The 21,709-nt window shown below is 53.0% G+C and overlaps 2 gene segments (V, D, J or C); both read left to right on the forward strand.

Annotated features, from left to right (window-relative positions):
• Nucleotides 1–18,114, forward strand: part of LOC125282236 (immunoglobulin heavy variable 3-23-like) — a 65,841-nt gene extending 47,727 nt beyond the window's left edge. Inside the window, 2 exon segments of the V gene segment in view lie at nucleotides 17,031–17,209; nucleotides 17,974–18,114. Of these exon segments, the coding sequence occupies nucleotides 17,031–17,209; nucleotides 17,974–18,114 (320 nt within the window).
• Nucleotides 18,115–21,294: 3,180 nt separating this feature from the next.
• LOC130544844 (Ig alpha-1 chain C region-like) overlaps nucleotides 21,295–21,709 on the forward strand; it is a 137,909-nt gene continuing 137,494 nt past the window's right edge. The window contains 1 exon segment of the C gene segment in view: nucleotides 21,295–21,347. Within this exon segment, the coding sequence occupies nucleotides 21,305–21,347 (43 nt within the window).

Consider the following 21,709-nt stretch of genomic DNA (forward strand, 5'->3'; position numbering starts at 1 on the left):
GCTTTGGGGACAGCCCCGCCACAGGGCCTGGCTGGGAGCCAGCGCTCTCCTCCCCCACCATCCACCCCACCCAGCGTCCCTTAACCTGAGCCCAAGCGCAGCCCAAGGCCCCTGCCAGCCCACCCAGGTTCCCCCGCGGGGACAGGTGCTCACCAGCCAGCGCCCGGCCCCCGCCCTGGGGCAGCAGGTCGGAGCCCCACCAATGCACCAGACCGCACACCTCCATGTCCAGCCTGGCCAGGTGCCTCAGGCCTGGCGTCCACAGACAAGGGGATCACAGATGTGGCGCCCACCTTGCAGGACCCCGGCATCCTGGGTGCTGCCTCTCCCCTCCCAGTCCACCCCAGGGCCTGCAGACTGGAGCCTCAGTCTCCCACCCCAGCAACTGGCATGGGTCGCAGGGCAGCTCCCAGCCTCCACAGCACTGGTGGCCCCCCGACACCCCCTTTCCTGAGAAGGCTCCTCCTGCCAGCCCCGCCTCCAGGTGCCGGGCCCGGGTTATTGTCATGGGGCGTCAGACAGTGGTCTAGATGACGACGGGTACCACAGTGATGCCTCCCATAGCACCAACCAGGGCCCTCTGCCCCCTGGGGCCCACCCTCTGACCCCTTTGAACCTGGGGCTCTGGGCTCTGGGGGGATGGGCCCCTTGTGCTAGGGCCTCCGGGGCTGACTGATTCTAAATGATGAGGCCGCGTCCAGTGTGGCCAGAGGGGCTGTGTTGGGGCCAGGTAAGGAGGAAACCACAGGCCTCGGTGCACAGAGAGCCCAAGCCCAGCAGCCCCTCTGCCGCCCAAGGACAGTGAGTGCAGAGCCCCCAGGCTGGGCTCCATGGGCCTGGCTCAAGTCAACCCCTCCTCTGCCCATCTGTCCCTCTGTAGAGGCTCCGTCAGCACCCCCTCCCCCGTGCGGGGACCAAGGCCCTGGGCAGGCCCACCCAGCTATGCAGAAGGCTGGGAGCCCGGGGGGGGGGGGGGGTGCCCAGAGCCCTGTGCCTGCCCCAGAGCCCCTGCACCAGGCCCCAGGGGCCACTCCTGGAGACACCAGGCTCTTCTCCATCAACTGCAGGTGAGCCAGGGTCAGGACCCCAGGGGGACCCAGCATCCCCTCAATCAGGCCCCATCTCCCAGCCCACCTGCACTCAGCAGCCCAGGTGACAGCTGCCTCAGCTTGTCTCTCCAAGGCAGGCTGAAGGGGCCCTGGCCTCCACCAGGACGGGGTGGGCAGCTGTGAGCTGGGCCCTCCCCCAGGCCCTGGGGACAGGCCATATTGTCTGAGCCTCTGTCACTGTGGGTACTGGAGTAGTACCTCCCACAGTGACATGGCCTGTGTTCAAAACCAGCTGCCCTCTCCGGGCCCACTGGCCCCCGCTACGGGCTGGGCCTTGTCCCCTCATGCTGTCCTCCCCCCCCCCCCCGCCCCGTCATAGGGGGCTGGTGAGCTCAAGTCAGCTCCTGTCGCAAGCACCAAGCAGCACCAGGGCAGACCCAGGGACGCAGCAGACTGAGCGCCGGGGTCAGGGCAAGCACACCGTGGGGAGAGGATGTGCACAGCACTGGCCTGGCCTCTACCCCCCTCCGATCTTCACACCTGCCCTGTCTTGCCCCCAGGACAGGGGGATAGAATGGACTTCTTGCCACACACGAGAGGCCCTCCCTACACCCTGGGCTCAGGCCTGGGCAGGTGGGCAGGGGGGATGGTTGGCTGGCAGGTCCTCTCTGGAGAGCCCCCTGCCCATGGCCCCCAGCCTCACGTCCTCTGCCTGCTCCGTCTGCTCTCCTCCTCTACCCTTGCTGTGCCAGGACTCCCTCTGGGGAGGGCTCGCTGCCAAGGATTCGGAGCGGGACTCTACCACGGTGAGGATACCCAATACCACGGGGATGAGCCTCAGCACAAATGCCAGGCAGTGCCTGGGGTGGGGGAGGTCAGGCCTGGGACCGGACCTGGGGCCGAGCTGACTCCCCCGAGCTCTCCATGAGCCCCGGGTGCAGGCCTGTCTCCCAGGTCCCACCTGCCTAGTGGAGGGCAGGTGCAGAGGGTGCTACAGAGGCAGGGGAGTGGCTGGGGCAGCTGCAGGGGGAGCTCAGCTGAGGACACCATGCCCCCGCCCCCACCCCAGCCCCCACCGCACACCTGGGGGAACAGGCAGGGGGAGATTCGGCACCGAGCCCCTCACTGTAATTCAGGACAGACCCAGAGCCCCTCCTTCAGCCCTCTGTCCCTCTGCCCTCGGGGATCCCACGCCCACTGACGCAGTGACCAGCCAGCAGGGCTGAGGAGCAGACCGCTCACCGACAGGACGGACCCAGCATGCCCAGGGGGCCCAGAGCGAAGCAGGGCTGAGGCCGCAGGGGTGGAGCTGCTCCAGGTGGGGTGGGCGGGGTGTGGGGGGGGGGCGGCCGGCCTCTGCCTCAGGGCCCACCCACCCGCAGGGCGCTCAACTTGACGGCAGACTGGGCTGGAAGCCCCCTCGGAATCCTCACCCACGGAGCTCCAGCCACCCCCACCCCGTCAGAGAGGCCCCAGCAAGCAGGGAGGTTTCTGGTCCTGTCTGTGTCACGGTGCTACAGCGGTAGCTGGTACCACGGTGACACTCTCCAGGCCACAAACCCCAGTCCCCAAGCGGGCCCCCAGCAGAGGGTGCAGCACCGGCGCTCCCAGCCCGCAGACACCCCCACGCCCTCGCCCTGTGTCCTCAGCGGCCGGTGACAGCCCGAGCACGGGCCCCGGTCTAGGAGATGGGCTGCCCGACACAACCCCACAGGAGCCACAGCGGCCCCCCCACCCCGGACACTTGGCAGATTTTGTGCAGGCCTGAAGCAGGGTGAGCATTAGCGGATGGGGCCCACCGTGCCCCAGGCCAGTCATGAAAACCTATCCACAGGCCCCACCACACAGGAGACTTTGCCCAGCAGCCCCCTCACAGTGGAGGCCCCAAGTCCGAGGGGGGGCTGCAGGATTTGGAGCAGCCCGAGGCACCGCGGGCCTGCAGGAACCAGCGCGGAGCTTGGCCTTGGCCAACACGGCCCCCGCGGCCCCAGACTAGCAGTCAGACAGTGGAGCCCTGCCCCCGGCCAGGCAGTGACCGCGGGCTCCTCGGGGAACCGCACAGCCCGGGATGCCCCTCAGCAACCCATTTCATGGTGAGGACAGGAGGCTGGGCCGGTCAGTGTGCGGCGGGTCCTGTCCTCTGCCTCCCGCCCCTGCTCCGGGGCCCCTGGCCAGGGCCAACCCTCCAGGCCAGCGACCCTCAGGGAAACATCTGCTGCTGCCACTACCGCCCTAGGGCAGGGGTCAGCAGGCATGACCCCTCAAGTAAGCCATCCAGAGCCAATGCCCAGAGCACAGACTGCCATCCTCTGCCCCCTGCCAAGGCTGGCTGAGCGCGAGCTCCCCGGGAACGGACTTGCAGCTGCCATGGTTGGACACAGCCCGACCGGGCCTCAGGCGCCTTGAGGAATATGCAGCAGGCGGGCCACAGACACAGTGCAGGTCAGCTGACAGGCACCAGGCAGGGCAGCACCAGGAAGACCACCCAGGGAGACCCGCGCTCCTTCTGTCCATCTCCAGCTGAGCCCCCTCTGCCCTCCTCTGTGGGGATGGTCATCCAGGCAGCGTCCTCCCTGGAGCGTCCATGATGCAGCCCGCCAGGTCCTCAAGGGCCACTGTCCCAGCACCAAGGACTTGGCCACCCTGGTCAGCCAGGGTGCCCAGCCCACAACAGGACTCCCAAGGGCCCGAGCCCACTGCAGAGCCAGGGGAGCTCTGCACGCACCGGACCTTCCACCGACCTGCACCCACCCACCCGTCACCCTGGAGCCAGTCTCCAGAGGGTCCGGAGCCCCACTGCGGCAGGTGCTGGGGCAGCACTCACAGGGTTCCTTCCCGGGTGAAGGCTTCTCATGTGGGGTCCCCCCACTGGCCAGTGCTGGCCATGTGGGGAGCGGTGGGCTTGAAGGACAGCCGTGCCCCCAAGCGCCCTGTTCTCCCGAGGTGCCCAGGGCCTGCACCACATGCTCACAGGCAGGAAGCAGATAAGCTCCAGGGCATCGAGGAGGCCTGCTCCCCTTCCTGCCCTGGTCCCACCCCTCCACACCCCTCCCCTCCCTGCCCTCCCTGCACTCAAGTCTGGGAGGTTCTCAGTAGTTTTCACTTACAGCTGGGATTTCCCTGCCTGGGTTTCTCTGCAATTTCATTCTGCACAGTATTTCTTCACTCGCTCCCAACACCACAATCCCTCAGTCCCTCGTTTGCTGGTTCACTCACGCGTCACCGCAGAGACGCAGGTCCTGGGGTGTGCCCACAGCTGGCGTGCAGACATTTGTTCACGTGCAGCATGCGGCTGAGACCGGGAGGCACGGGGGGTGGGGGGAAGCTCTACCAGTCTGCTGGGGTCAGTCAGGGTGACTCCCCTGGAGGACAAGGCACTTTAGCTGCACGTGGAGAGGGGAAGCACGCAGGACTTGGCGATGGGGATGGGCATCGAGGACGCTCTGGAAGGACAGGGAGCCTCAGGTGGGGGAGCCTGAGGGGTCTGAGTCCCTGGAGACCAGCACTGGAGCTCAGGAACCAGCTGGAGCCGGAGACAGTGCTGGGCCGGGCTGCTGTCAGGAACCATGGTCCCAGACAGTGATGGAAGGGGTGGGGGACCCACGGGGACCCAGATGAGCAAGGTTCAGGTGACAAGGGCACGAAAGGCAAGCTGAGGACAAAGCAGAAACTGACACCCCCCACCCCCCCCACCCATGGGATGTACGTGACATTCCTCAGGCACCCCCGGCTGCCCTAAAGGACAAAGAAACAGTTAACCTGTAGGGACCACAATCCTGCAAGACTTTAGTCCCTCAGTTTACAAATGTCTTAGCAGTCTACAAGAACAAAGCATTCCTATCACTAACCTAGCTTCCAGAAGGAAATGTAGATACAACTAAATGTCCTTACAACCTGCAGCCCATAGACAGATACTTGAAGGGGCAGAGTGTGATATTCCTCCAGGAAGCGCCCAACCATCTCAATGCTAATGCATTGTTAGAAGGAAAAACAACCCTCACTTGACAATGGCAAGGCCTCCAGTATCCTGAAAGTCTTCTTTAACATAGGAAAGTATTTCCTCAGGGCGCCTGGGTGGCACAGCGGTCAAGCGTCTGCCTTAGGCTCGGGGCGTGATCCCTGCGTTATGGGATCGAGTCCCACATAAGGCTCCTCCGCTATGAGCCTGCTTCTTCCTCTCCCACTCCCCCTGCCTGTGTTCCCTCTCTCGCTGGCTGTCTCTATCTCTGTCAAATAAATAAATAAAATCTTTAAAAAAAAAAAAAAAGAAAGTATTTCCTCAACCTCCCTTTTTCCTTACCTCCCCCAACCCCATAGTATATAATCAGCCCCCCTCACAACCCGGGCAGCAGCTCTCTCTGCCCACGGGTCCTGTCCCTGTGCTTTAATAAACCACCATTTTTGCACCAAAGACGCCTCAAGAATTCTTTCTTGGTCGTCGGCTCCGGACTCCACCCCACTGAACCTCACCGATATTCCCCAACCTCATCATATGGCGCCCAACGTGGGGCTTTGAGCCTTTACATCCGGACTCTGAGCTTCCGTGCAAAATTGGTGAGTACTTTCTCCCCTCTTCCTCTACTCTCCTTTCTGGGGCTCTTCAAGGAGTACGGTCTTATTGGAACACTTTAATGTGCATAGGTCAGGCTGCAGTCCTCTAGCCCGTGGCTACTCTATGGGGAGGAAAAAGCCTGCCTTTTGGCTGGAAGTTAGTACCCTGGCTGGGATGGTAATAAGACCCAGAAACTTGATGCCCTCTTTTTACTGCTGTCCTTATACAAAGTCGTCTGTCTTGGGCACGGGACAGCCACCTAAGCGACTAGCAGGGCTGCCAATCTTAAGACTCCCGTGTGAGGTTTCCTCCTGATGGATCTAATGCGATCCCCTCCACATCCCTGGTCTAGCTGCTTCTGGCCGCGGGACCTCCACTCGGAGCTGGCCGAAACCAGTACCCAATGGAATTACAACCCAACCGGGACCGTTTCCCAGGGAAGTTGAGTGTAAGGACCACCTGTGTTGGAATGTCGCTTAGACCATGATGGATTTCTGTCTTTACTGTTTTCAGTCAATGTCCTCTACTAATTACTTAGGCTACAGAATTTGGTAATTCCCCCTTGTTAAAGTTTTCTAGTGTTCTCCATGGGTTAAAAACAGCTGGTTCTTCAAGGCAAGGTAAAATATTTTCAAGGCAAGACAAAATAAGGCGTGACCTTCACGGCACGACCTTCAAGGCATAGTATTTCAGTCCATTCACCAGGCACCCATTGGCAGGCTAGGATGCAATGGGGTAGGGGAGGGACACCGGCATCCTTCCTACGGGTCTTTTACGGCAGGAATGCCTTCACGGGAAGGCAGGATTGTGATCAATAGCGATGTCTTATTTGAGGGACGCCTCCGGTCGCTTTTGACACACGGGAACCTCTGACATACCCTGCGTGGGATGCCACCCGGGAGTTGGGGGAGATTTGGTAATGGACCTTCTTTACTTTTCTGAGCGTGGCCTCAATAGGCTGCTTCTTCAGTTGCCAAGGACTCTCCCTTGGGGTGCCTTCTAACCCATTGGAAACAATTCGGATTGCAAAATTTAGGAAAGCACTGATTTCCTGTAACACTGCATGGCCTCAGTGGGATCTATCGGTTAGATCTCTTCTGTAAGGAACAGGGCAGATGCACCTAGGGTACCTTCATTCCTCGTACCCCTTCCTTCATTGCTCTACACCAGGACCCCAACCTAAGGGCCTCTTGCAGAATGTGTTTGCCCGAATGGGTCAGCTAGTAAACTCTCTCCTGACATATTGGATGATAATTATCTAAGTAGGCCTCCTCCGAGTAAACCCAGGTTGCTGGAGGAAACACAGGCCATCCCACACAAAGGGGACTCTTGACTCTCTTCTCTCACTGTTCCTTCTAACAGCTGTGGGGGCTTCTCCCTCACTCATTTCCCGGGTTAATGGCTATAACTGGAGCCATCTGTGGTTAGTCTCCCTTGGGATGGGGACTTTAAGGCACATTCCCAACCAGCTGCTGAAACGCCCTTTGTTTTGGGGAAATTCCCTGTCTTCTCTGGCCCGACATGGACTGCCTATTCCCCCTTGTTGGTGGGAAAACATGGCATCTGCTCCTGTTGGAGCTGGTGAGCTCTAGAACCGGGAACCCTTTCTCTGCCTTCTGGCAGCACTCTGCCCCTACTGTCTCCCCTCCCCCTTCTTCCTGCACCACCTGGTTGTAGTTGGTAGAACAGTTTGTAGTTGGTAATTTCTTAGCTTTCACTGGAGACTAAGGTTTCTAAGACTGCAAAACTCTTCTAAATGTAGTGAAGGCTGATGGAAATAAGGGAAGCAACTCTGTATGTAGAAAAGGAGATATGTGGAGGGGGAAAAGATGGTGGAGGAGAAGGGGTCCCCTTTTTCAGCCGGTCCCCTGAGTTGAGCTGGATAGGTGCCAGATCATCCTGAAAACCCACAGAATCAGCCTGAGATGCAGGAAGATACGTCTGGATCTCTACATACCAACACCTCCAGTGCTGAGTATTGAGGTACGAAGTGGGGAGCTGAAAATCCGCACACAGATATCAGAAGAGAAGTGGAAGGGGGAGGGAGTCCTGCACTCAGGCACGGGGAAGCGGTAGCCACCTGCACTGGGGAGCAGGCAGACTCTCAGACCAGCACCCGTGAGAGAGCGGACTGAGACTGTGAGCCTGGGAGTGCGCACAACCAGTCTGAAAACCGGAGCTCCAGAGAGCTCACTGGAACCACACTGATACCGGGAGCTCCGGAGTGAGCACAAACCACACTGAAACAGAGAGCTTGGGAGCACGCGTGGGAACCGGGGGTGGCTGGCGGTGTTAGAACACAAAGGAAAGAAAAGTGCCGGCCCTGGAAGTGAGGGCTGGGACACCGGCTGTGGCGCGCACAACACAGGACGCTGCAGGGTGTTCAGCAGCACCGACAGAAACGGAGTTAAAGAGGCCAGGAGAGCTCAGTGGAGAGCAGACTGTGATCTCTCTGTTCTGAGACAGAGGCTAGGATTCGGCCACTGCTGCTCTGACTCTCAGAAGAGACACAGCAAACCGCCAGGGAAAGCTGCCAGAGAACAAAAGACCAGAAATAGCAGCTCATATTGTGCCCATCCCCATCCCCCCTCGCAGGGGACAGGGAGACTCTACCCAAACAGGTTGCCTGAGTATCAGCGCGGCAGGCCCCTCCCCCAGAAGGCAGGCTGAAAAATCAAGAAGCCCACATCCCTAAGGTCCCTATAAAACAAGAGCACACTGCATGGGTCCTGGTCAATAATTTGGGCTCTGGACAACCCCTCAACCTCTCCTCATCAGAATGATAAGAAGAAGAAATTCCCCCCAGCCTCTGCCACAGAACTAACGGATATGGATATAACCAAATTATCAGAAATGGAGTTCAGAGTAACAATGGTCAAGATGATGTGTAGACTTGAAAAAATATTAATGAAAATATTAATGAGAATATAGAATCTCTAAGGGCGGAAATGAGAGCGAATCTGGCAGAAATTAAAAATGCTATGAATCAAACGCAGTCTAAACTAAAGGCTCTGACGGCCACGGTACATGAGGCAGAAGAATGTATCAGCAAATTGGAGGATGGGTTAGTAGAAGAGAAAGCTAAAATAGAAACGTGGCTCAAAAAAATCCACTCTCAAGAATGTAGGTTATGGGAGATTACTGACTCAATGAAACGTTCCAATGTCAGAAACATTGGCATCCCCGAGGGGATGGAGAAAAAGAGAGGCCTAGAAGAAATATTTGAACAAATTGTAGCTGAAAACTTCCCTAATCTAGCAAAGGAAACATGCATTCATGTCCAAGAGGCAAAGAGGACCCCTCCCAAGGTCAATGACAACAGACCTATGCCACATCACATCATAGTGCAATTAGCAAATATTAGATCCAAGGATACAGTATTGAAAGCAGCCAGGGCAAAAAAGATTTCTCACATACAGAGGAAAAAGTATCAGGATTACGTCAGATGTGTCTACACAGACCTGGAATGAGAGAAAGGGTTGGGAGAGCATTTTCAAAGCTCTTTCAAAGAAAAACATGCAGCCAAGGATCTTTTATCCAGCAAAGCTGTCATTCAGAATTGATGGAGAGATAAGGACCTTCCAAGATCGGCAGACACTGAGCAATTTGATAACCACGAAACAAGCCTTACAGGAGACATAAAGGGGGGTTCTATAAAAGTAAAAAGTCCCCAAGAGTGACACAGAACAGAAATTTACAATCTATAGAAACGAAGACTTCACAGGCAACATGATATCATTAAAAACATATCTCTCAATAATCACTCTCAATGTGAATGGCCTAAATGCTCCCATAAAACGCCACAGGGTTGCAGATTGGATAAAAAGACATGACCCATCCATTTGCTGTCTACAAGAGACTCACCTTGAACCTAAAGATACATCCAGACTGAAAGTGAAGGGATGGAAAAACATTTTTCATGATAATGGACCTCAAAAGAAAGCTGGGGTAGCCTATGATCCAGCAATTGCACTACAGGGTTTTTACCCCAAAGATACTGACGTAGTGAAGAGAAGGGCCATATGCACCCCAATGTTCATAGCAGCATTGTCCACAATAGCTAAATTGTGGAAGGAGCCGAGATGCCAATCAACAGATGACTGGATTAAGAAGTTGTGGTCCATATATACAATGGAATATTACTCAGCTATCAGAAAGAACGAGTTCTCAGCATTTGCTGCAACATGGACGGCACTGGAGGAGATAATGCTAAGTGAAATAAGTCAAGCAGAAAAGACAATTATCATATGATTTCTCTCATCTATGGAACATAAGAACTAGGAAGATTGGTACAGTAAGAAAGGGATAAAGAAAGGGGGGGTAATCAGAAGCGGGAATGGAGCATGAGAGACTATGGACTCTGAGAAAAAAACTAAGGGCTGCAGAGGGGAGGGGTTGAGGGAATGGGATAGACTGGTGATGGGTGGTAAGGAGGGCACATATTGCATGGTGCACTGGGTGTTATACGCAACTAATGAATCAGCGAACTTTACATCAAAAACAAGGATGTACTGTATGGTGACTAACATAATATAATAAAAAAAATTTAAAAAAAAGAAAACCAGGGATGGGGGCGCCTGTGTGGCTCAGTTGTTGGGCGTCTGCCTTCGGCTCAGGGCATGATCCTGGTGTTCTGGGATCGAGCCCCACATCAGGCTCCTCCGCTGGGAGCCTGCTTCTTCCTCTCCCACTCCCCCTGCTTGTGTTCCCTCTCTCGCTTACCGTCTCTCTCTGTCAAATAAATAAATAAAATCTTAAAAAAAGAAAACAGGGATATGCTGTATGGTGACTAACATAACACAATAAAAAATATTATTATAAAAAAAGAAAGCTGGGATAATAATTCTCATATCAGACAGATTGGATTTTAAACTAAAGACTGTAGTTAGAGATACAGAAGGACACTATGTTATTCTTAAAGGAAGTATCCAACAAGCGGATATGACAATGATAAATATCTATGCCCCCAACAGGGAAGCAGCTAGATACACAAGTCAACTCTTTACCAGAATAAAGAGAGATGTAGATAATAATACGTTAATAGTAGGGGAACTCAACACTCCACTCTCAGCAATAGACAGAGCACTGGAGCAGAAAACCAACAAAGAAACAGCTTTGAATGACTAACTAGACCAGATGGACCTCACAGATATATATAGAACACTACACCCGAGAAAAACAGAATACTCATTCTTTTCGAATGCACATGGAACTTTCTCCAGAATAGACCATATACTGGGTCACAAAACAGGTCTCAAATGATACCAAAAGCCTGAGATTATTCCCTACACATCCTCAGACCACAATACTTTGAAACTCGAACTCAATCACAAGGAAAAATTTGAAAGAATCTCAAAAACTTGGAAACTAGAAACCATCCCACTCAAGAATGATTTGGTAAACCAGGAAATCAAAAATCAATTTAAACAATTTATGGAGACCAATGAGAATGAAAACACAGCAGTCCAAAACCTATGAGACACTGCAAAGGCAGGCCTAAGGGGAAAATACATAGCCATCCAAGCCTCACTCAAAAGTATAGAAAAATCTAAAATGCAGTTTTTATATTCTCACCTCAAGAAGCTGGTGCTGGAACAGAAGGACAGGCCAAACCCATGCACAAGAAAGCAATTGATCAAGATTAGAGCAGAGATCAATGAATTAAAAACCAGGAGCAAGGTAGAGCAGATCAACAGAACTAGAAGCTGGTTCTTTAAAAGAATAAATAAGATCGATAAGCCACTGGCAAGACATTCAAAAGAAGAGAGAAAGGACCCAAATTAATAAAATCATGAATGAAAACAGAGAGATCACAACCAACACCAATGAAATAGGAAGGATCATTAGAAACTTTTATCAACAGCTATATGCCAATAAATTTAACAACCCGAAAGAACTGGATGCCTTCCTGGAAACCTATAAACTACCAAGACTGAAACAGGAAGAAATGGATTTTTTAAACATGCCAATTAATTATGAAGAGATTGAAGCAGTGATCAAACACCTCCCAAAAAACAAGAGTCCAGGGCCTGACGGATTCCCCGGGGAATTCTACCAAACATTCAAAGAAGAAATAATACCTATTCTTCTGAAGCTGTTTCAAAAAATAGAAATAGAAGGAAAACTACCAAACTCATTCTATGAGGCCTGTATTATCTTGATCCCCAAACCAGGCAAAGACCCCATCAAAACGGAGAATTACAGACCAATATCCCTGATGAATATGGACGCCAAAATTATCAACCAGATCCTAGCTAATAGGATCCAACAGTACATTAAAAGGATTATCCATTACGAACAAGTGGGATTCATCCCTGGGATGCAAGCGTGGTTCAACATTCACAAATCGATCAGTGTGATAGATCATATCAACAAGAAAAGACTCAGGAACCATATGATCCTCTCAATTGATGCCGAAAAAGCATTTAACAAAATACAGCATCCTATCCTGATTAAAACCCTGCAGAGTGTAGGGATAGAGGGTACATTCCTCAATCTCATAAAAACCAACTATGAAAAGCCTACAGCAAATATCATTCTCAATTGAGAAAAGCTGGAAGCCTTTCCCTTAAGATCAGGAACACGACAAGGATGCCCACTCTCACCATTATAATTCAACATAGTACTAGAAGTCCTTGCAACAGCAATCAGACAACAAAAAGGGATCAAATGTATCCAAATCAGCAAAGAAGAAGTCAAAATGTCTCCCTTCGCAGATGACATGATACTCTATATGGAAAACCCAAAAGAATCCACTCCCAAACTATTAGAAGTTATAGAGCAATTCAGTAGTGTGGCGGGATACAAAATCAATGCTCAGAAATCAGTTGCATTTCTATACACGAATAATGAGACTGAAGAAAGAGAAATTAGGGAATCCATCCCATTTACAATAGCACCAAAAACCATACGTTACCTTGGAATTAACTTAACCAGAGACGTAAAGGATCTATATTCTAGAAACTATAAATCACTCTTAAAAGACATTGAGGAAGACATAAAAAGATGGAAAGATATTCCATGCTCATGGATCGGAAGAATTAACATAGTTAAAATGTCCATGCTACCCAGAGCAATCTACACTTTCAATGCTATCCCGATCAAAATACCGACGACATTTTTCAAAGAACTGGAACAAATAATCCTTAAATTTGTATGGAACCAGAAAAGGCCCCGAATCTCCAAGGAACTGTTGAAAAGGAAAAACAAAGCTGGGGGCATCACAATGCCGGATTTCGAGCTGTACTACAAAGCTGTGATCACAAAGACAGCATGGTACTGGCACAAAAACAGACACATAGACCAATGGAACAGAATAGAGAGCCCAGAAATGGACCCTCAGCTCTTTGGGCAACTAATCTTTGATAAAGCAGGAAAAAACATCTGGTGGAAAAAAGACAGTCTCTTCAATAAATGGTGCTGGGAAAACTGGACAGCTACATGCAAAAGAATGAAACTTGACCAATCTCTCACACCATACACAAAAATTAACTCCAAATGGATGAAAGACCTCGATGTGAGACAGGAATCCATCAAAATCCTAGAGGAGAACATAGGCAACAACCTCTACGACATTGGCCGAAGCAACATTTTCATGACACATCTCCAAAGGCAAGAGAAACAAAAGATAAAATGAACTTGTGGGACTTCATCAAGACAAAAAGCTTCTGCACAGCCAAGAAAATAGTCAAAAAAACTAAGAGGCAGCCCACGGAATGGGAGAATATATTTGCAAATGATGCTACAGATAAAAGACTGGTATCCAAGATCTACAAAGAACTTCTCAAACTCAATACATGAGAAACAAATAAACTAATCGTAAAATAGGCAGAAGATATGAGCAGACACTTTTCCAATGATGACATACAAATGGTTAACAGACACATGAAAAAATGTTCGAAATCATTAGCCATCAGGGAAATTCAAATGAAAACCACACTAAGATACCACCTTACGCCAGTTAGAATGGCAAAAATTGACAAGGCAGTAAACAGCAATTGTTGGAGAGGATGTGGAGAAAGGGGATCCCTCCTACATTGTTGGTGGGAATGCAAGTTGGTACAGCCACTCTGGAAAACCGTGTGGAGGTCCTTTGAAAAGTTAAAAATTGAGCTACCCTATGGCCCAGCCATTGCACTACTGGGTGTTTACCCCAAAGATACAGACGTGGTGAAGAGAAGGGCCATATGCACCCCAATGTTCATAGCAGCAATGTCCACAATAGCTAGATCGTGGAAGGAGCCGAGATGCCCTTCAACAGATGACTGGATTAAGAAGATGTGGTCCATATATACAATGGAATATTACTCAGCTATCAGAAAGAACGAGTTCTCAGCGTTTGCTGCAACATGGACAGCACCGGAGGAGATAATGCTAAGTGAAATAAGTCAAGCAGAAAAGACAATTATCATATGATTTCTCTCATCTCTGGAACATAAGAACCAGGAAGATTGGTAGGGGAGGAAAGGGATAAAGAAAGGAGGGTAATCAGAAGGGGGAATGAAACATGAGAGACTATGGACTCTGAGAAACAAACTGAGGGCTTCAGAGGGGAGGCGGGTGGGGGAATGGGATAGACCGGTGATGGGTAGTAAGGAGGGCATGTATTGCATGGTGTACTGGGTGTTATACGCAACTAATGAATCATCGAACTTTACATCAAAACCCAGGGATGTACTGTATGGTGACTAACATAATATAATAAAAAAACATTAAAATAAAAAAAAGTCCTTGTAGCAGCAATCAGACAACAAAAAGGGATAAAAGGTATCCAAATTGGCAAAGAAGAAATCAAACTGTCTCTCTTCGCAGATGACATGATACTCTATCTGGAAAACCCAAAAAACTCCACTCCGAGACTACTAGAACTTATAGAGCAATTCAGTAATGTGGCAGGATACAAAATCAATGCTCAGGAATCAGTTGCATTTCTATACACAAACAATGAGACTGAAGAAAGAGAACTTAGAGAATTCATTCCATTTACAATAGCACCAAAAATCATACGTTATCTTGGATTTAACTTAACCAGAGACGTAAAGGACCTATATTCTAGAAACTACAAATTACTCTTGAAAGACATTGAAGAAGACACAAAAAGATGGAAAAATATTCCACGCTCATGGATTGGAAGAATTAACATAGTTAAAATGTCTATGCTACCCAGAGCAATCTACACTTTCAATGCCATCCTGGTCAAAATACCAATGACATTTTTCAAAGAACTGGAACAAACAGCCCTTAAGTATGTGTGGAAACAGAAAAGGCCCTGAATCGCCAAGGAAGTGTTGAAAAGGAAAAACAAAGCTGGGGGCATCACAATGCCGGATTTCGAACTGTACTGCAAAGCTGTGATCAAAAAGACAGGATGGTACTGGCACAAAAACAGACACATAGACCAATGGAACAGAATAGAGAGCCCAGAAATGGACCCTCGGCTCTTTGGGCAACTAATTTTTGACAAAGCAGGAAAAAACATCCAGTGGAAAAAAGACAGTGTCTTCAATAAATGGTGCTGGGAAAATTGGACAGCTACATGCAAAAGAATGAAACTTGACCAATCTCTCACACCATACACAAAGATAAACTCCAATTGGATGAAAGACCTCGATGTGACACAGGAATCCATCAAAATCCTAGAGGACAACATACCCAGCAACCTCTACGACATCGGCCAAAGCAACCTTTTTCATGACACATCTCCAAAGGCAAGAGAAACAAAAGAACAATGAACTTGTGCGATTTCATCAAGATAAAAAGCTACTGCACAGCCAAGGAAACAGTCAAAAAAACTAAGAGGCAGTTCACGGAATGGGAGAAGATATTTGTAAATGATACTACAGATAAAAGACTGGTATCCAAGATCTACAAAGAACTTCTCAAACTCAATATACGAGAAACAAATAATCAAATCAAAAAAAAAAAATGGGCAGAAGATATGAACAGACACTTTTCCAGCGAAGACATACAAATGGCTAACAGACACATGAAAAAATGTTCAAAATCATTAGCCATCAGGGAAATTCAAATCAAAACCACATTGAGATACCACCTTACGCCAGTTAGAATGGCAAAAATAGACAAGGCAAGAAACAACAAATGCTGGAGAGGATGTGGAGAAAGGGGATCCCTCTTACATTGTTGGTGGGAATGCAAGTTGGTACAGCCACTCTGGAAAACAGTGTGGAGGTCCCTTAAAAAGTTAAAAATTGAGCTACCCTATGACCCAGCCATTGCACTACTGGGTATTTACCCCAAAGATACAGACATGTATCTCCCGCCATGAAGTAGTGAAGAGAAGGGCCATATGCACCCCAATGTTCATAGCAGCATTGCGCACAATAGCTAAATTGTGGAAGGAGCCGAGATGCCCTTCAACAGATGACTGGATTAAGAAGTTGTGGTCCATATATACAATGGAATATTTCTCAGCTATCAAAAAGAACGATTTCTCAACATTTGCATCAACATGGACAGGACTGGAGGAGATAATGGTAAGCAAAATAAGTCAAGCAGAGAAAGACAATTATCATATGGTTTCACCCATTTATGGAACATAAGGAATAGCGGGAAGATTGGTAGGAGAAGAAAGGGAAGAAGGTAGGGGGGTAAATAGAAGGGGGAATGAACCATGAGAGACTATGGACTCTGAGAAACAAACTGAGGGCCTCAGAGGGGAGGGGGTGGGGGAATGGGATAGGCTGGTGATGGGTAGTAAGGAGGGCACGTATTGCATGGAGCACTGGGTGTTATACCCAAGTAATGAATCATGGAACTTTACATCAAAAAGTTGGGATGTACTGTATGGTGACTTACGTAACATAAATAATTATTTAAAAACAAAAGTGTCTATGGCTGGAAATGCCCACAAGAGCATGCCAACAATGACAAGGGTTACAGCAAGTGTGACCTTGGGCTGTGATCATCCCTCTGGGTATACGTGGCTGAGTATTGAGCTTGACTCGATTTACTCCAGCCTCAAGGTAAAGAAGGTGAATGAGGTGTCATGATCTCTGAGGCTTTGTCAATGTCCAGGTTATTGCAGGGACTCACCTGAAGGCACAGGAATGTCCTGCTCTTGGGGGTGGGGGGGATGCTGCCCTCAGGACCTGAGCCCTGGAGCTACTGCTTCCATCATGAAAGACCCATCATGGCCACCCACTCCTTCCCAAGGCAGCGCTCACAAGCAGCTCTTCCTTGCCAGCCAGAGAGCAGGTTGACATGACGTGTGTCCAGCAGTGTGTGCTCCTTAGACCCCGGCGAAAGAAGAGTACTCCCACGCCCAGGAGACGAGAGCATCAGGGAGGCCCAAGATGGACACAGGATTCACTCTGGACAAGGAAATGCAGAAGAAGCTGGGGCTTCCCTTCTTGCACAAAAAGCCAGATTGGCAATGAGCAATTAGCTCCTGCCCACCCCTCCTGCTTCAGGTACCAGTGACTGTGACAGCCCCTCTCCCGCCATGAAGGAACGGCCTTCACAGAGACACCTGCCCAACACCCCATACCTCAGCAGCTGGGCAAGTACCCGTCCTGACTCCTCAGTCAGTGAGGAGACCAACGTCAGCCCTGGCTACCCTGTCGTCAACCCTTTGTCGTGTGCATTGAAGGTGCTCCCTCCCATAGAGCATTATGACCGCCCCCGCCAGTCCCCTCTCTCAGGAACTTGGGGAACATAGGAGCCACCTTCCTGGGGCTTTGTTAAGCACCCCTCCCACCTCTCTGGGCTGCAGGGATGAGGTGGGGACCCTGCCGGGAGCCAAAGGGGTCTTTTGCTCTTTCCGTTGCAGGACTTGGTGCTCCTTCCCATTGCTTTTTCATCTTTGTTTGTAACCTCTTGCCTTTTTTTCTGGTTTTTACTCCTTTTTGCTCATGTCACAGGGCCTCAGAGGAGGGAAATTCTGTTTCTTATTCCTCTCTATTCCCTCTGGTGGCTTCTCACAACTGCTGGTTTGTCAGCAACAGCAGTCACTTGCTCTTTACAGCTTTGGCCTGAGAAGCGAAGCAAGAAGACGGTCCTCTTGTGTTTTTGCCCGTGAGGCCCTTCCTTCTGGAGTAAGGTGCTCAGGAACCAGCTCCCCAATGGCGGAGGCCATCGGAGGTCAAATATCAGCTACATTGCTTCTCCCCAGGAGTGTAAGGGATACTCTTGGTACTGGTGAGAGCGCACCTGCTTTCTGGTCATCTGATCTACCGCCATGCCTGACTCTGGGGGAACACAACCCTGGAGTGTGATTACCTCATCAAGGCACGGTGGCACCACAGGCCTGGAAAGACATCAAGGCCCCTTGCCAGCCACTCCTAGCTCACCATTTTCAGAAGCAATTGCATGGACGTGTCCTGACTGACAGGATGCCCTCCCCACCTGCTGCAGGGGTTCGGCCTCCAGCTCAACTCCAAGTCTTGCTCAGGGCAGCTAAGTAAGCCAGGAGACACCTTCCCAGTCACCGTCCTGGAAGGGGTAGGGCCCCAGGAGCCTGCAGCTGTGGGCAGAGGCTGGAAGACCCACCAGTGAGCCCAGTTCTGGCCACCCCATTACACTGATCCAAATACCACACTTGGCACTCACTGGGGCACACACCTGTGACACCTGTGTCCTTTCCCTGGAGGGCAGGGGCAGGCTCCCAGAACCAGGCCATGGGATGCTGCAGAAGGAGGCCAGCCTGGGCATGAGCATGGCCAGACATATGGTTTGCAGGCTCTGGACCCAGCCCAGCTGCCCTGACCCAAACTCCACACAGCATTGCCAGGAAGAACCAGGGATGGCAGGTCACAGTTCTCTGTGCAGGGCTCAAGCACTCTGCCAAGGTTAGGTCCTGTCCTCCACGGGGACCGATAGGACTCGCTGATCTGCAAGAGCTGGACTGGGTCTTCTGCAGGCCAGAGGGTGCTGCAGCCTGACTGGTTCTCTGCCATGGTGAAGAGGCAGGGCTGGGGACTGGGGCTGGAAGGTGGAGGAAAGGGGCCGGCAGGCCTAGAGGGCACCTTCCCTCCCCCAGCCAGGAACGGAAGAGCCTAGAAAGCCAGACCAGACCCTACCCTTCATCGCCTAAGAGGAGACAGCAGGTCCCAGGGCTGAGACCACAGCACAGAGACCAGCAAGGGGGTAGGGCTGGAGGAAGCCCTGCCTGCAAGCCAGGAGCCACCCCATGGGCCCCGGAGGGTGGGCTCGGGAGGCCCAGGCATGGTGGTGGGGAGGAACCACAGGCCATGACCCACTCCTCAACTTCCCTGCCCCCAACCCCAGGCCCCCAGGGCCAGCCAGTTCTCACACAGGCCATAGGATCACCTCCTCCCAGTGACAGGCCACTGCTCTTTCTCCAGGCTCCCCGCCTCACCCCTGCCTCCTCTCCCCCACCTGCTTCCTCCACAGGTAACTTGGGGCTGTTGTGCTGGTCTGCCCTTACACAGGGCACCCCCACTGTGCTCCCCAGGCTCATCCCTCACTGCCCCAGACCCAGACACTGTTCATGGGCTGGTGTCCAGCCATGTCTGGAGGGGACCTGCGCCCCAGCATCACGGCGGGGTCTCCCCAGCACCTCACATCAGCCTGCCGGAGGTCGACATCACCAGCTGCACCCCTCGCTGCACCTGCACTGCACTCCCCAGCTTCTCCCCATTTCCCCGAGACCAGGCCAGGAGCCTGGAGCCCCACCCTTAGCCCCGAATCCTTGGAGTACCACCTCAGACACTCCCCTGCTCTCTCTGCCTCCTGCCCCTCACCCCCTCCCACGGGAGCCCGCGTGACCTACCTGCCACCCAGGGGCTCCCTAATCCTCTCTCAGCACCCAAGCTTCCTGCTCCTGCTGCCCCCAGGGAAGCCTAGATCCATTGTCCACACCGTACTAGACAGAACTTTCCAGAAAGAGACTCTGAACCAGGCCTGCACATCCCTCCCCCTCTTTGAGGGGCACAAAGGCCACCTTGGAATCCAGCCACAGCAAGCCACTCCTCTCCAGGCTCACGGCCAGCCTGTGGTCTTGGCTTCAGCTGTCCCTCTGCCTGGAATCCCCCCCCCACACACACACACACACACCACTTCCAACACACTCTTCACCCACCCCCTCTGTCAGCACGCCCCAGGGGGTCATCATTCCCTCCCTACCGCCGGCTGCCTCCGTGCCCCTGGCCGCTGCCCCTGCGTGGTCTCAGCTGCCACACTCACATCAGCCCGTGGGAGCCCATGTGGGTCTCTGCCTCCCTGAAGGCCACACCTGGTGAACCTGCGGGTCCCAGCGCCCAGCCCCAGGCCTGATGTGTGGGGTCAGGGAGAGCAGCCCGTACAGGTGGGGGGAGCTCCCCGTGGACCATCACGCCCCTTGCCCTGCACCTGCCCCACAGCCAGGGGCGTGCAGAGCTGAGAACCCTCCTCCAGGACTCACAGTCCCGGCGGGCAGGCACAGCTCCGGCCCCCCGGAGGCTGTGCGTGGGGGACAGTAAACAGGCAGGGTTCACGAGGTCCACAGACGTGGCTAAAGGGAAGGCGGCCTCATGGGCCGAGCCGCGGGAAGGTCCCCCAGGGCCCACCTGGCAGGAGTCATCCGCCTTTCAGGTCAGCCATGGCCCTGGGTACGGCCCCTGCCGGCAGCTGCCCCCGGCCTTCTCGGACCCACGGCTCGAACGCAGGCGGCCTGTGGGCACAGCCCTGGATCTACTCTTATTTCTGAAAGATAAAGGGAAAAATGATGCAGGAAGGCCTTCAATATTGATTATTGTTAGTGGCGGTGAGCTGTTTGCCGCCGTGTTGTCAGGAACGGCCGGAGGAGGGCCTTCAATATTGATTATTGTTAGTGGCAGTGAGCTGTTTGCCGCCGTGTTGTCAGGAACGGCCGGAGGAGGGCCTTCAATATTGATTATTGTTAGTGGCGGTGAGCTGTTTGCCGCCGTGTTGTCAGGAACGGCCGGAGGGGGGGGGTCTGTGGCCCTGCCTGCTCCCCTCGCCTGCCTTAGGGCCCTGGGGTTTTGGCTGAGCCAGGAACCACAGTGCTAACTGGGACCACAGTGATTCACAGCCCTGCAGAAACCTGGTGGGGGAGCACTGCAGGGGTGGGCCGGTGCTCGTCCTCCAGCTCCCTGCAGACCCGCTGGGCGTCGATGGGCAGCCTGAGAAAGCTGGCAGCGGGGTGCCTAGCCGCCTCAGAAAGTGAAGGGACTTTGCAAGTCACAGCCTGGGGGACGGCCTGGGTCCCTGATGGGCTGGGGGAGGGGGGCTGTGTGCAGCGACCTGGATACAGGGAGGCAGGCGTGGCAGCTTGGTCGGGGGTTGGGCAGGGCGCGCAGCCTGGGCCCGGAGCAGTCAGGGCCGCTGCAGGGCTGTGCAGGGAGAACATGACCTCAGGACCAACAGGAGTCAGGTGTCGAGAAGGACATCCAATGCCAGGCCAGGGCACTGGGGGCAGGAGGGAACATGCGGGGGCACAGGGCGGGCTGTTTCTTCCAGCAAAGAGCACACTTTCCGGCCCCGGGGCTCCCTGGGGACCCTGGGGCGGGGGGGTTCTGCAGAGGCCCCAGCACAGGGACAGCTCACTGTGCATATGCTTACTTCGACAGCTGGGGCCAGGGCACCCTGGTCACCGTCTCCTCAGGTGAGTCTGCTAGCCCACGCTGAGCCAAGGCTAGCGTGCTGCTGTGTCTCCACTCGGGATGGAGGTCAAGTGGGTTTTTGTATGGGCGACGCAGCTGGACAGAGGCTGTGCTCCTGGGGTATGGATTACTGGGGCCAGGGCACCCTGGTCACCGTCTCCTCAGGTGAGTGTCCCCTGCAGCTGCTCTGTGAGCATCGGGCCAGGTCCCTGGGTCCGGCCGTAGCTCCGAGCCTGGGGTCCAGCCCGGGACCCTGCAGGACAGCAGGGTCCCCACTGGCTCCTGGGCCCCATGGGGACGAGACTCGGAGCTGGCAGAGCTCCTGGGGGGCAAGCACGCCGAGGGCCAGGCAGACAGGGCATAGGCGTTGGCCGGGAAGGAGAAGTGTGGGGCCGGGCTTTCTGTGGGGTGGGGCTGGGCACCTGCATCAGTGTGGCCATGACTACTTGGATGTTTGGGGCCAGGGCACCCCGGTCACCGTCTCCTCAGGTAATTGCACCCCTGCCGGCCTCGCTCGTGCTCTGGGT

This window comes from Ursus arctos, unplaced genomic scaffold, assembly GCF_023065955.2.
Source record: "Ursus arctos isolate Adak ecotype North America unplaced genomic scaffold, UrsArc2.0 scaffold_25, whole genome shotgun sequence".
In the NCBI taxonomy this organism is placed as follows: domain Eukaryota; kingdom Metazoa; phylum Chordata; class Mammalia; order Carnivora; family Ursidae; genus Ursus; species Ursus arctos.